The sequence below is a fragment of the Lygodium microphyllum genome, chromosome 5, assembly GCF_053477565.2.
Source record: "Lygodium microphyllum isolate KBCC chromosome 5, Lygodium_microphyllum_v1.1.10, whole genome shotgun sequence".
Lineage (NCBI taxonomy): Eukaryota > Viridiplantae > Streptophyta > Polypodiopsida > Schizaeales > Lygodiaceae > Lygodium > Lygodium microphyllum.
In genome coordinates this window covers 59239278-59255753 of record NC_141139.1, presented here as the reverse complement: position 1 = coordinate 59255753, position 16476 = coordinate 59239278, and the positions used below count along the sequence as shown (strand labels likewise).

General features: G+C 37.9%; 1 protein-coding gene across 1 annotated transcript in view; it reads left to right on the top strand.

Annotated features, from left to right (window-relative positions):
- The first annotated feature begins 8795 nt into the window (after nt 1-8795).
- The window catches only part of LOC148035870 (uncharacterized), a 53493-nt gene continuing 45812 nt past the window's right edge, over nt 8796-16476 (top strand). Inside the window, exons 1-2 of the mRNA XM_087678854.1 lie at nt 8796-10731; nt 10831-12753. Of these exons, the coding sequence (XP_087534980.1) occupies nt 8796-10731; nt 10831-12753 (3859 nt within the window). The remainder of the gene's footprint in view (nt 10732-10830; nt 12754-16476) is intronic.

Sequence of the window (16476 nt, the reverse complement as noted above, 5' to 3'; positions counted from 1 at the left end):
CACCCATAACCATATATCCTCTATCCTTGGAGTAGTCCCCACTATCAAGCATGTAAAGATTTGGGACACTTCTTCTTTCATCCACCGATCCCAATGGCCTTGCACCTCTAAGTGGTAGTTACCAAATCCATCTATGTGAGTGACGAGTTTATTGCTTGAATTCTTCATCCCCCTACCACCCTGTACATCATGGTGTTTAATTTCTTTTGGATATACTTGTGACAAGGTGTAATCCATGGTGGTAATGTATATTATTTTGTTTTAAATAATAATAAGGATCGTTGAAATATGAAGAGACTACCACATGTGTTGTATAAGAGTGTTAGTTGATGAGGACCACAATACTTAGTAATCAATCGTAGATAGATCATGATCATGATCATCAAGTCGTTTCCAAGTAGAAATCTGCCCTACCCCTAACCACTGCATATCTTGGATTGATATTGCAAAATTTCCTTTGGCACCCTTTTGGATGTCACAAGGATAAATTCACATATGACATAGTGTATCCTTATAACCTTTAACACCAAGAGTACATCCTAGGTGGTACATCCGATCTTCCTTTTGTGAGTAAGTCCCTTTGGATCACATCATCCTTGCCAAGAGTCATCCTCTTGAATCTAATATTCAACACCTCCCCAAAGAAATCTTCATAATAATCATCAATGATCTAATGATCACCCCTTGATCATCACTACAATATTACTATCAAATTTTTATCTAAAACTCCACCTCCCTCTCGTACAAGAACTTCCTTGTACCACATCTCCTAGTTAGACTGCAAGGACACGGCCTCCAAAGACAGCAACAACGAACACCGCATCTGCATTGAATTCATGTAAAAATTTAGTAATAAGGTGTCAATTGTATACAGTTTTGCCAAAAAATTGTTGCAATAAATGGCATGTTTTTAGGTGTTGTCACTTTTTTTAAAAACATGTCATCCTACTCAACCCCCTCTTAACCTGTACATCCTCCGGCATGTACCAAAGTCTTATGGATTTGCAGTGTCAGAAGAAGTATCCTTTGCCATGTCAATGTTTTCATCTTCTACCACTTCTTCCATATTCTCATGTTCATGCTTGGTATCCAACTCCTTCAACTCATATGCTGAAGACTCCCTACGTTTAAAGAGCTTGATATGTTTTTCAGCCCCACTGGAATCCTTAGAGTTTTCCCATCCATCTCATTTAATGCATAGGTAACATTGTCAAAAACAAACCTTACCACATATGGACCAAACCACTGCTTTGCCATCTTCTGACAAGCACTATGTTGATTTTCCAAGTTGCTGTCATAAACTAGCACAGTCTCCTTCATGTATAGCTCATGGTCGATGTCTATGTCACTTGTCAAACCTTTTCTTGTTCTTGATGCTTGCAGTCTTCAACTTTTTCATGGCTGTCTCAATGTCTTCAGGACTTCTTTCTAATTGTCTAATGCATAGGACCAGGAACTCTTCAACTTTTTCATGGCTGTCTCAATGTCTTCAAGCCTTCTTTCTAATTGTCTAATGCATAGGACCAGCAACTATTCTCTATTCAAACCCTGTTCCCATGGTAGAACACTCCAAGTAGCAATAGTCTCCTCAATAGGCATTGAGAGCTGAAATGATGAACGGGTTGCCTCTTACCCATCCAACCTCCAATCCTCACTAAGCGAACTAAAGAGGGGCACCACCTAGCCAAAGGGAGGATGGGCTAGGACATCCCTTTTCTCAAAGAGAATCAAGAGAACCAAGACACAAATTTACAAGAGAGAATATATGTACTAGACACCATATTGGAATAGAAGAGAAAGAGATGAGAGGAGAGGGAGACAAGAGGAGAAGAGGTAAAGGAAGCTTGCCATTATGCTACATGGAATGAGAAGATGAGAAGAGAGGGAGATAATAGGAGAAGAGGTAGAGGAAGCTTTCCGTTATGCTACATGGAATGAGAAGATGAGAAGAGAGGGAGATAATAGGAGAAGAGGTAGAGGAAGCTTGCCATTATACTACATAATAAAAGAACTTACTCATAGCTTACCTCAAAGAGATGAGGATATTGTAGAGTGCTCTCATGGACTTGTCATTGTCCTCCCCCCTCTTCATTCTCCATGGGCTCTTTATATAGCCTCCATGAGGGATTAGATTAATCTAATTTTCTTGATTAACATAATCCTAGATGATGTATGGCATCTTTGAAAATATGGAGAGTAGTGGATGGGACAAGTCCCCACCTTGGTCATCATGCAAGAAGCCAAGGGTGGTGGTAGACAACATAGAGAAATGGAGCTAGATTACAAGAGGTGGGTGCCCAAAGCACATTATTATAATATATTTACAAGAAGGACAGAGTGGAAAGTTGGTGTGGTGAAAGAGAGAAGAAAATTGCATGTAGCCAGTAGTCTGCGCCTTTGTAACTCCAAATCCGTGAGGAATTTGAAAAAAGTTTATTCTGCAACTTTGTAGATCAGGTCGAAACCGATCGGGAATCGCGGGAATTTTCTTGAAATTCGCTTTTTCTTGGGAGTTATTGAGATTATAAAAAATGTATTTCAAAAGATGCTTTGACTTTAGTCCCCCATATGTATATAAATACATATAAGCATGTGACAAAAGGGGTCCATGCTTGTAAGCTTTTGTGTAAGATCCAAATGATACCATGATGTGGATATTGACTTGTGTGCTAGGGTGAGGTGTCCTCTAATGATGGTGATAGATTCCAAATCTTAGTGATGCAGACGGAGCCCACATATAGTTGGAGGCTAGTCCTTTGAAAAATCTATGCATTCATTCAACTCCTAGGTGTAATCCATTTTCATCTTCAATAAGATAACCATCCCTACCCTTTACATTGACATGCCTTCTAAGAACTTGTTCCCCCCATTTGCTAGAGTTATCATAATCGAGAAGCAATGTAGCATACCTAGTGCCTGAAGAGTAAACCCAAAGTGATATGGTAATCTCTTGATAGGGGCTTTGGCCAAAATTTTGTGGTAATAATCCGGGTTGTAAAAAACCTGGATCAGCATGATTGGCTATTGTCCATATATTAATTCATTAGACATATACCCTATAAATGCACTATGAGTGGTCTTATCAACCCATAAAGAAAAGGGTAACATTCTTGGTCACTCTTTCATCTTGCCCTTTCATGACTTTGCTAATGCCTTAATGATAGGCTGATGACCTCTTTCACTTTTGCCATTTGTTATAGGATTGTAGACTAAAGTTAAAGCTAGCGTGATACCCAATCATGAAAAGAAGTCACAAGACTCATCCGCATCCAATTCTCCTTTATCTACAACCACTTACCAACAAAACCATACCTGCAAAAGACTTCTTTCAATAAGAACCAGCAAAATACTTGAGTATTCTTTGTACTAAGAGCTTGACTTCCACATGATTTTTCAAGTCTTCTCATCCAAGCACAAGATATCTCATATTTCATAAACTTGTAGGCATGGTAACCAAATCAACTACCCATTTGTAATGCATAGACAATGGATAGTTCAATTGCAACCCATCTCTATGCTTTACCATGGAATACATCTAACAATCACTGCATGATTCCACATAATGCTCCACATCTTTATGCATGTTCATTTCCACCAATACTTCTCTTTGATCTTGGAAAATTTTTCCCAAACTCCTCTATGTCGAGCACATAAACTTTCATGAGACTCCATCACCCGTTGTTGAGAAGCCCTATCTCCCAATACATGTACTAGAGCTCCTCTCTTTTTCTTTGCATGCTTCCATAAATATCCATCTTTCAAGAAAAACCCATAATATTTTCTTTTAAACCTTTTGAATTCAACTTCAAACCACTCAGCCTTGTTTGTCATGAGGCTAAGGTCTTAGCCTATTTTGAGCCAATCATCCTCATACAACTCTTACAAAAATTATGTTCTCACAAAAGCATAACATTGATGATGCTTTCTCTCTACTACCCATCTCTTCTCCATGGCTGTAAGCTCTTTTCTTACTGCTAAAATTTGTGTTACAATAGGTGTACCTATAGTAACAACATCTACATACTCATTCCCTACTCTCATAATGTCGTTTTCAGCATCTATCACAACATCCTCTTCATTTTCCATCAGCTCCTCTTCATCTTCAAACCTTTCTCTTGAAAGCATGTCAGCCTCGAGGTTTTTGCTACCTACAATATGCTAAAATCAAGGTTAAGTGACTTTATATATGCAATCCACCATAACATGGCAATATCAAGAGTTGAGCAATTTACTATTATTCCCAATAGAGGTAGACAATTAGTCTCTACCACTACATGAGCTCCCATAAAATACTCCCTATCACACATAAGGGCTCTCACAACATCCCAAAGCTCTCTTTTGACTTGAGAATACTTCCGTTTCCATTCATTGAGGACCTTTGCTCCAAATCGAATGGCATGCCTATTCCCATTAGCATCATCCTGACCCACTGCCCAACCAATTCCAAATCGGTCTTGTATCCACATTGAAAATAATAGGTTGTCCATTCTCATAATTTTCTTTCTTTAGTATTGGGGTTGAAATCAGTAACCTCTTTAACTTTTGAACCGCCTTCGTATGTTGTTTACCCCACCAAAACTTTTTTCCTTTTCTCAAGAGTTGATATAAACTTTTAGCCACATGAGTAAAATGCAAAATCCATATCAAGTAAAAGACACATGAACCCAAAAATATTCTCACCTTGGATTTGAACATGTCTCCTGCATCCTGCTTATAGCACCAATCTTTACTAGTGAAGGCTTTCTCCCATATGGTCCACACATGTGTCCAACAACTAATGCTTCCTCCACTCCAAAAACCAACTTTTCTCTTGAGACAGAGTCAAATGCACTTCTTCAAGATGGCTCAAAATCCTATCATAATCAGCAATATGGTCATCCACAAATCTTCTACATCCATGCTTATTCAACTCTTCATTGTTGTCATAGATATCACATCCTTTGATCAACATATCATCAAGAAAGGGTAAGATGAACTGAGGAATATACTCCCTCAAAACTTTATGCATAGCATTCATCATATGCGCCACTAAATTGGTTGCTTCCTATGGAAGCATACACATCTTAACCAATCCAAGAGGTGTCCTCATGGTACTGATATCCCATCTTTCCAATGCAAGTTGAAACTAATCATATCTTGAATATAAATCACCCATTGTAGAGTAAATTTCCTTTCCTACAAATGCTTCTGCAAATTCATCCACTATTGGACCTCATCTAACATTCCTTATGGTGACTTTACTAACTGGTTGTAAATCATGTATAAACCTCAAAGCACCATTCTTCTTTTGAGCATTAAACCAACTATTCAAATATGGAGATGAAGAAGGCTCCAAAATCTGAATTTTGATCTTCTTGTTCAAAAGCTTTGGCAACTTAGGCAAATATGCCCAAGGCACTAGAGTAGACTCTAAATTCCATGGCACATGAGGTACTATAAAGATCACCATAGGTGCAACTATGGTCCGATCAACGCATCCAATTTCATCTTGCTAGAATGCAAAGACTTTCCCATGCCTTGCCAACATATGCAAGAAACAAGCTCTTTCTATAGGAAAAAGGAACCTTGTATCACCAATTTTCATATTTTGTAAAGTTTTAGCTGTAAATTTATGTCTTACTCCATGTGGATCCTGCAAACTAGGCTGTTGAGACACTTTTTCAGCCAACCCATCACTTTCAGGTGGTAAAGGACCACTTGTCTCACACTCCCTCTCCCCCTGCCATGCATCAGTTGAGGGGAGGGGTTAATAAAAAAAAATTTTGCACAAAATTTGGCAATTATCCATTTACATTTCTCGTAAAGGGTGTTCTTGTGTGGCCTTGTGGTTTTCAAGCCACGGGTGGTTTTCAAGCCACGGCCTCATTTGCACAACGCGGTTGGGGTTTATTAACGCGCGAGGGTGGAGGATTAGTCCCAGGGTTCTTCTAGTCTCGCGGGGAGATTTTTTTAGACTACTCTTGCACGGGGTGTGTAGGATCAAAAGTCATTAATATTTCATGCAAAAATATTATATTCTCTCCCCCTTAGAGGAATTGAGATGTCCTCATCTCGAGAAGAAGTGGGGGTATTGTTGGCTGAGAGTACTTTCATCTATCCAAGTTGCATCCTCTTCGCGATAATCTTTCCACTGGACGAGATATTCTCTCAAGGTCCTGGATCTCAAATGTCTCTCCCTAACATCTAAGATCCTGTTAGGCTATAGCTTAAGGACTCCTTGGCTAGGCATTACAACTTGTTGATCATCAAGTAGGTGATTAGAGTTAGGCACATACTTCTTCAATAAAGTGATATGGAATACATTATGAACCTTTAGGTTCTCAGGGAGTTGCAGACTGTAAGCATTAGGTCCTAGGTACTTGAGGATCTTGTAGGGTCCACAATACCTTGGACTTAGCTTTTTGCATTCAAACAAGGATAGGAAACTCTTCTTTGGAAGTACGCAAAAGAAGACCATATCTCCTTCAGCGAAGGATCTGTCTTGATGTTTCAAATCCGTGTAAGCCTTTTGTCTATCCTTGGCGGCTTGGATGTCCTATCTTATTGACTTGATTTGGTTATCCATATCTTCCTGCATCTGATTTGAGGCTTCAACCCTCAAGGTTGGATCCGAGAAGTTAAGAGGACTTCGACAATCATGCCCATACAATGCTTGGAAAGGGGTCATTTGAATGCTTTGTTGGTAGGAAGTATTGTAGGCAAACTCAACTAGTGGCAAATATTGAATCCACTTTTTGGGTTCATGGCAACAGTGTGCCCTTAGCATATCCTCAATGATTTGGTTGACTCACACCATTTGACCATCGGTTTGGGGATGGTAAGTTGTACTGAAACAGAGTTGAGTCCCAATGGCTTTGAAGATAGCCCTCTAGAAGTGTGATGTGAAGAGAGAGTCACAATCACTAATGATTCTTCTGGGTAACCCATGCAGTCTAAATATATCCCTGATGAATAACCTTGCAATGTCTGAGGCTTTATAGTTTGTCTTAATAGGAATAAGACGTGCAACCTTGGTGAGCATATCCACCACAACCATAATGGAGTTGTATCCTCCTTCAACTTGGGGCACGGCAACAACAAAGTCCATACTGATGAATTCCCATTTCATTTGGGGAATGTCAAGTGGTTGCAATTTCCCTGGCATTTTGACGTGTTCGGTCTTAATGCGTTGACAAGGCAAACATTCAGTGATATATTTGAGAACATCACCTTTAAGCTCACCCAATAATAGCTCTTTTTGACTGCATTGAGGGTCTTGGCATAGCCATGATATCCTCAAAAAGGGAAGTCATGAGCTTCCCAAAGTATCTTCTGCTTGAGTGACTGGCTTGCCAGTATACATAATCTCGTTTTATAGTAGACAAGTCCACTATTGATAGAGATTTCTTGATACTTTGCTTGTAGCTTCGGGTCTTGATCCTTGATAGGGATCTCCCTTAGCATCTTCTGATAGGATGGATCATGGCATGCCTCCTCTTTAGCTAGCTCAAGTATTGGGTTGTTTGGCATGGATACTTTTGTGGCTAGAGATCTAGTTGTTGATGGATCTTGTAAAATCAGAGAATTCAGAAATGCCTTGCGACTAAGCGCATTGACAACTACATTCTCCTTTCCTGGCTGGTATTTGATTCAAAATCATATTCCTCCAGCACTTCAATCCATCGACGTTGCCTCATGTTGAGCTCATTTTGGGTAAAGTTCCATTTGAGACTTTTATGATCTGTCACTAGGGTAAACTTGTTACCCAGCAAGTAGTGTCTCCAAAGCTTGAGAGCATAGATGACAACTAACAGCTCCAGATCGTGGGTAGCATAATTCCTTTCATGGCTCTTCAGTTTCCTTGAAGAGTATGCTACAAGATGACCTTCTTGCATAAGCACACATCCTAAGGCAAGTGTGCTAGCATCAGTTATCACTTCAAACTCCTTACCAAGGTCTGAAAGTTTCAGGATAGGTGATGATACCAAGTTTTTCTTTAGTTTATCAAAGCTAGATTGTTCAATAGTTGACCATTCAATTGATGTTTGCTTCTTCAGTAGATCCGTCAGAGGCGCTGCAATCAAGGCATAGTTTATGATAAAGAACATGTACCATCCTGTCAATCCAAGAAAACTACGTATTTCTTTGATAGTTTTTGGTGTTGGCCACTCCAAAACGTCTCTGACCTTGGCCGAGTCTACTGAAATTCCTTCCGCTAATACAATGAATCCCGGATATTCAATCTGTCACTTGAAGAATGCACACTTCTTCTTTTTGGCATAAAGCTTGTGTGTCCTCATTGTCTCAAGGACGATGCGAAGCTGGGGTTCATGATCTTCTTCCTACTTGGAGTAGACTGGGTATCATCAAAGAAGACGAGTACGAAGTCATCAAGATATGGGCTAAAGATATCCTACATTAACCTGTTGAAGGTAGCAGGTGCATTTGTCAGCCCGAATGACATGACTAGGAACTCCAAGTGTCCATATCTTCTTGTGTTGAATGCTGTCTTTGGGATATCTTCTTCCTTGATCTGTATCTGATAATATCCAGACTTGAGATCAATCTTAGAGAAGATCTTTGCACCTCCAAGACAGTCAAGAAGTTCATCTATCCTTGAAATGCAATATTTGTTCTTAATGATTGATTGATTCAACCCTCTGTAATCGATACATAACTAAAGTGTTCCATCTTTCTTCTTCTGGAACAAGACTGGAGCTCCCCATGGCGAACTGCTAGGATGAATGTAGCCTTGGTCTAACAGTTGCTTGAGTTGCTCATTTAGCTCAATCACTACAATTGATATAAATGCTCAAATGCCTGGTGCACCATTACTGTCCTTAGATGTTCAATTGCCTCGCCTTATTCAAGAAGAGAATGAAGCTATCCATAATGCAGATGCAAGTATTGAGATGCTACATGACCAGTATAATATTCAAGCTCCTATGTTTCTACCTCAAAATGGTGGATTTTGTTCAATTCTCCATGACATGCCACCTAATTTGGATATTCATCCATTAGTAACAATTTTGCTCTTCCAAAAACCAGATTTGCATGCAATTGGTACCCTTTGCAAGGTTTGTCACCATTGCATGGCTAAGTTGTGGCACGATGAAACTAAAACAATGCGTACAACTTCGATTGGAAAGCATTGCTGTAGAGAAGGGAAAGTAATTTTGCCACCTCTACAACAACCACCACAACCTCTGTGTAATTTGCTTGATGGCACACATCCACAAAGCAGAGAGTTCAAAAAAAATATACGTGCTTATAATAGCGCATTGGCTTTTGTTTCAATGGGTGCAAAAATTGATGAGCTTTTGCTTCAAAATGGAAATGGTTATACTTTTCGAGTTCATGGATCAATATATCACCGGATGGGTTCCCTATTGCCAAGTGAGGATGGACAACAAATGCCAAAGTTTGCACAACTTTATATTTATGACACCGATCATAAGTTATTGAATCGCATGGGGGTTTTACCTGGGCTTTTGCCAGACTTACTACAAGAGCTTCAACAAATGATGCATGATCACAATGCATACGCACAAGCCTTTATAGCAGTTGGTGCAAGCTTGCAACGCAATCCATCAGTAGAAATAAGAATGTCCATTTTTCAGAATCGATCCACGTCTAGACGATATTCAGTTCCCACTGCAAGTGAGGTTGCTGCGATCATGCTTGGACAAGGTGATGATGATACACTTGATCATCATAGCATTCAAGTTCGCACACGACAAGGCCATTTGATTTATATTTCTAACTTACACAAGGCATATATGCCACTATTATATGTTCTTCTTTTTCCAAATGGAGAGGATGGATGGCATACTAAAGTTCCATATGCATTTATTGATGCTCATATTAATGCCAATAATCTTGCAAATAAAGATTGTGTCACTCAAATGCAACATTACGCTTTTCGACTTCAGATTCGAGATGATACTAATGCATGTCTTTTAAGGGGTGGTCGCTTGTTACAACAATACATTGTCGATGCTTATTGTAGCATTGAACAATGTAGATTGGCTTGGTGTCGTCATAATCAAGCAACATTGCGAGTTGAAATGTATAGGGGATTGGCTGATATGGTCAATGGTTCAGATGCAGTTGATACTAATATCGCTGGGATTGGTGTGGGCAGGAGAATAGTATTGCCATCTAGCTTTACAGGTGGACCAAGATTCATGTACCAATTATATCAAGATGCTATGGCAATTGTACGTAGCAAAGGTAAACCTGATTTATTTATCACCATGACATGCAATCCTAAGTGGTTTGAAATTACAGATGCTTTGTTGCCTGGTCAAACTGCACATGATCGACCAGATTTAACTGCTAGAGTTTTTCATTTGAAACATAAGGACATGATGCAGTCAATAGTGAAAAAAGAGTTGTTTGGTAAAGTTGCTGGATATGTGTCCGTCATAGAATTCCAAAAGAGAGGCTTGTCTTATTCATATACGCTCTTGATATTAGAACCACGCTTTAAGCCACTAGAAGCACATCATTATGATAGACTGGTGTGCGTTGAGCTGCCTGATAAGGAAAGGTTTTTGGATTTGTATCGAATTATTACTAAATGTAACATACATGGTCCGTGTGGTGAGTTCAATCCAAAAAGTGCTTGCATGGTGGACGAAAAGTGTATAAAGGATTATCCAAAAAAGTTTATACGTACAACTACAGTTGATAAATCTGGTTATCCTTTATACAGACGTCGAGAGGATGGAAAAACTCATAATGCTAATGGTAACCTCTTGGATAACTGATGGATAGTGCCTTACAATCCTTATTTGAGTTCCAAGTATAGTGCTCACATAAATGTTAAGGTTTGCTCGACAATTGCAGCTGTCAAATATTTGTATAAATATGTATATAAGGGCCATGATCGAGCAACCATTCGGTTTACAAGTACGCGTGGTTCCGGATCCAATGATATTGCCGCAGAAAATATTGATGCACAAAATATTGATGAGATTGAGAGGTACTTAGATGCACGATATATTTCAGCTTCTGAAGCATGTTGGCAAATATTTGAATTCAAACTTCATGATGAGAAACCCGATATTCAACGATTGCAAATACATTTACCTGGAGAGAATACTATTTCCTTTCGTGACTCTGATAACATACGTGATGTGGTGCAAAATGAAAATGCTCAAAAAACAACTCTCACAGAATGGTTTACATGCAATTGTTTGCACCCTGATGCTAACACAGTTCTCTATCAAGACTTTTCGATGTTTTGGGTTTGGAATGCACGCAAAAAAATGTGGACAAAGAGAAAGCAAGGAAACACATGTGGTCGAATATACTTTGTTTCACCTACGTGTGGAGAAAAATACTATTTGCGGTTACTACTCACTGTATGCAAGGGGTGCACATCCTTTGAGGCATTGCGTACGGTTGATAATGTGGTATATTCAACTTTTAAGGAGGCTTGCATTGCAAAAGGAATGTTGGAAACAGATGATGAATGGCAAATGTGTTTGCGTGAAGCTGCATTGATGCAAACCGATGCTCAATTAAGAAATTTGTTTGCATCCATCTTGGTATTTTGTTCGCCTGCCCCACCTGGGGCTCTATGGGAAGAGTTCTTACGTCCGCTGACAGAGGATATAAAACATCGACTCTCCTTGCAAAATAGGCGAAATGTCGATATGCAAGATGAAGCCAATAATCATGCATTGATGCATATTCAAAAACTTTTAGATCAACATGGTCGCAATTTGACAGAGTATCATGGATTGCCTAAGGTGACAATGCAAGAGTATACAAATCCTTTGATCCTTGATGAACAACTATATGATAAAGTAGAACAAGAGAATACATTCTTAACAATGCAAGCTTTGTTGAATGATGGACAAAGAAATTATTTTCTGGCAATAATGAATGCTATTGATAGTGGTTTGGGTAAACCATTTTTCTTAGATGGCCCAGGCGGTTCCGGAAAAACATTCCTATACAAATGTTTGCTTGCAAAGCTCCGCAGTCAAGCTCGCATTGCAATAGCTACAGCATCCTCTGGTGTTGCTGCATTGCTTTTGCCACATGGTCGTAGTGCCCATTCAAAGTTCAAAATTCCATTACAGGCAGATAATAATTCTACATGCAATATACCTGTTCAAAGTCATCTTGCAGCACTGTTAAAAGAGGCAAGTCTTATTTTGTGGGATGAAGCTCCTATGTTGCATCGTAATACCTTTGAGGCACTGGACAGAACTTTAAAGGATATAATGCAGTGTGATATGCCATTTGGTGGTAAAGTTATTCTACTAGGTGGAGATTTTAGGCAAATATTGCCTGTTGTACCAAAGGGTACCGGTGAGGATATTGTCGGTGCTGCTATATGTTGTTCCAATTTGTGGCAATATTTCAATGTTTTGAAACTTACACAGAATATGCGGGTCGCATCAGATGAGGGTCAGTTTGTTGCATGGTTGCAAGACATTGGAGATGGAAAAGATTTGACACATACTAATAATATATTGCAAATTCCACCTGCATTATTATTAAAGGGAGGATCTATGCAAGACTTGATCAATTTTGTCTATTGTGAAATGAATTGTGTAATTGATTACAAAACGTTCTTTAGTGGACATGCCATTCTTGCACCTCAAAACAATGATGTGGAAATGATAAACAATCATGCATTGCAGCTGATGCCGGGAGAGGTTAAACAATACTACAGTGCTGATTCTGTGGATAGAACCGAGGAGAACTCATTCCTCTATTCTGTGGAATATCTAAATTCCCTTGACCTCGGTGGAGGTATTCCTCCTCATATCTTGCTGCTCAAAGTAAATGCTCCAATAATATTGCTCAGGAACTTGAATCCTTCTAAAGGTTTATGCAATGGTACTAGGCTGGTATGCAAGGCTTTCAATAACAAGGTCATTGATGAAGAGATAATTACGAGGACCAATATTGGTGACAGAGTTTTTATCTTGAGGATAACTTTCATCCCAACTACACTGGAACTTCCTTTCTCAATGAAACGCTTGCAATTCCCAGTCTGATTGGCATTTGTAATGACAATCAACAAATCTCAAGGCCAAACATTATCATGTTTGGGAATATATCTAAAAACCCCAGTCTTTACTCATGGTCAACTCTATGTTGCTTTCTCCAGAGTAAAGTCTCCGGATAGATTGAAAGTCTTGATTAATGAGAAAGAGGACATGGTAAATGGTACAATCAATATTGTATATAATGAAGTTTTACAGAAAGTATTGTAACCTCTGTTTTTTCAAAAGTGTAATGTTTGTTCTCTCATATTATATTTGCATAATGTTTTTATTTTAATACAATCAAAGCCTTTTTTCTTCTTTGTTCACATATCTATAAAATGTAGTGTTGTACTTTCTTATGCTCTTTTTCAGTAGTAGTGAGTTCTTCGTCGATGAAAAGCAAGTTTGACTTATTTTCTCTGATTTAATACTTTAATGTTTTAATCATATCTCTCATGTATGGATAGATATTCATGATTTTATGTGAAGTTAGACGTATGTTTGTTTTACTATATGAGAACATTGTGTTTAAATTATTTCTACCATAAAAGTTATTTGATCTTTCTATCATATTATATTTGCATTAAATTTTTGGTGCAATATCATCAAAGTTTATTTATTATTTTTTAATCATATATTTTTATGTTTTCTAATTTTTATTGATAGATGGCCCAAACAGTATTTGAATATTATCGTGCCTCTCCTTATCAAATGAGACTTCAAGAAGCATTGCGAACTATTGTTACGGATGCTATTATCCTAAGAACTTTGGCTAGGGTAATCGAAAGATTACCCAATGATGGATTTACTAATGGAAACACTCCTTTATATATAGAAATTCTATATTTTGGATGGATCCAATGCTACTATGTTAGACAAACAGATGTTGAGTACTTCATATCTCGGTCCCATACTAGACACATACCGAATGACTGGAGTAAATGGGAGTTTAAAGATTTATCATGTTTTGTAACTTTGCATCAGTTTCATCCAAATTCCGCCGAGACTGCTCTACTAATGTGAGAGCTAATCATATCACGTCCCCAGGTAATACTTACCATTTTTATTAATTAATGTTTTTCTTTATAAATTTAATATTCTTATTTCTAAAGTTTTTTTTTCATTTTTAGATGTTGCAGCACAATCTGGGGCAGGGCGTGTCAGAGCTTCGCCCACACATGTTCACCGTGCTAGATCCATGGTTGATAATTCATCTAAGAAGAGAAAGCTTTCTTTTCAATAGTTGATTTTCTACAATACAACTATCTTTTTGAAAACATTTTATACTTTCTTTTCCATTTACCTGTTGTCATAGTTGGAATTCTTTCAGTGATATTTAAAAATCACTTTTGCTTCAGTTATGTTTTTCAATTATTATGGTTGAGATAATCAATGTTATTGTGTTGAATTATTAGATTTTTTAATGAAGTTTAAAATTTGCAAGACTACTTGATTCATTACTAAGTGGAAGAATGTGTGAACAAATTAAAACATTTGTGCTTCACATCTCGGCGCGAAGCGCCGGACTGAGTCTAGGCGCGGAGCGCCTAGTGCCTATTATAAACAACACATGATACTTTGAATCTTGAGATAAGATGTTAAAAAACTTCAAAGCCCTTTGAGCAAGTGCAATGACCTTTTTGGACAACAAGGTCAAAGCATGAAGACCCCTATTGATACAACCTTTGCAACATTATATCTATTTTAAAAGGTGTTGTGTAAGAAATTGCTATGTGTCTCACAAAAAGGCGTTGCTTAATAGCAATATAGCTAGCTTCATGATGAACCAATTCTTGCAAATCTAGAATTTTCATCCATTCTTTTGTATTTTCTTATGCATATTTCATTTTTCTTTGCATTACTACAACAATGAACATGAACAGTCAATTAGCTTTATTTGCATTGGCTTGCTATACATAAAAGATTGATTACATTTGCCAAATATGCATTTTGTTAGTATCCTCTATGATTGCCATTGTAAAATATAATGTTCTCCTCAATGATGGTTTGCACAAATATTTGTGTGTCTATGTGTTTATGCGCATCGTGTGTGTGCGTGTGCGTGTGCGTGTGCGTGTGCGTGTGCGTGCGCACGCGCGCGCGCACGCGCGTGTGTGTGTGTGTGAATATGGTTTTCTTCATCATAGGTTCTATATCTTCTAGGATGGAGATGCATAATTGCTACACTTCTACCTACCTTTCAAGGCATTCTTTGTAATTTGATATATTTATTGGAGAATGTGTTGCTCTCATTGCAAATTACTATAGTTGCATGGATATATGGTGTCGTTTAAATAATCCAGATGTTGTTACATGTGAAAAGTCATATAAGAGGCATCATTTAATGTGCTTGGACCACGGACGTAGATGCCAATAGAGACTGATACAAGAGATGGAGGAAAGCATATTATAAAGGAACCCATTTGGAAGAGATAAAACTTTTGTGCTCATAGATGAGTTTGAAACAACATGTATCCCATCCCTCATATTAGTCATACTTACCCTAATCATAGAGGGACTGCCGTTTTCTCTAAGATGTCTTTCTCTTCTATGTAAACAACCTTTGCTAGGATAGCTTACTAATTGTTTTTCATAAGCATATTTACCTCTATGTCCTCTTGCATCACACTATTAATGTAGCATTTACCTTCTGCAGCCTCACAATTACATGCTCCTAGTATAGATTGCAAAGTTATCTCACAATAGTTTCCATCTCTCAAAGAGATTTAAGGTGACATGAGTGACCATGAGAGATTGGAGGGGGAGAGAGAGCCAAAGAGATGAGATCAAATATTTTCCATTCTTTAAATATGTCATAAGTCATTATTTTGAAAAATCGTATATTTCAATTTTGAGTACTTATGTACTCATATTTTGGTAATGCACACTACAACATATAGACCCAATAGCGATTTTTAAAGTGATAGAATTATTTGTTAAAAAAATAACCTCCGTCATTGCTATTCGCATTGCTATTAACAATGTGACATATTCTTGGCTATATACATTGCTATTAGTGATGCTATTTGCATCGTTACTTATAATTAGTGATGCAAATAGCAACAATTTGCAAAGTAAATTTGTGATGCAAATAATGAAAGTTATAAATGGTATTTTATGTGATAAGGCATGCAACCCTACCATACTTTTAGCTATACACACTGAATATTCTTACATAATTGAGTTACCAATGTAATGTACACCTAACGTCCAAAAATTGTACATCATGATTCACTAAAAACAAGGAATCCATTGATTGCAAAAGCTAGATTAATCAATTAAAAAAATTATTACTCAAGGAGCTTTTTCATCACTTGCTTAAGCTTGAGAAGAAGAGCTTCACTTCAAGCTTTCATGTTAGTCAAAACCCTGAGGTATGCATAAGCCCCATTGATCTTCTGGATACTCTAGCTTATTCCAAACTTATTCAAGTATTTTTGGGGAAGAATTTGGACAATATTAAGAGTCCCATTATACCTCACCC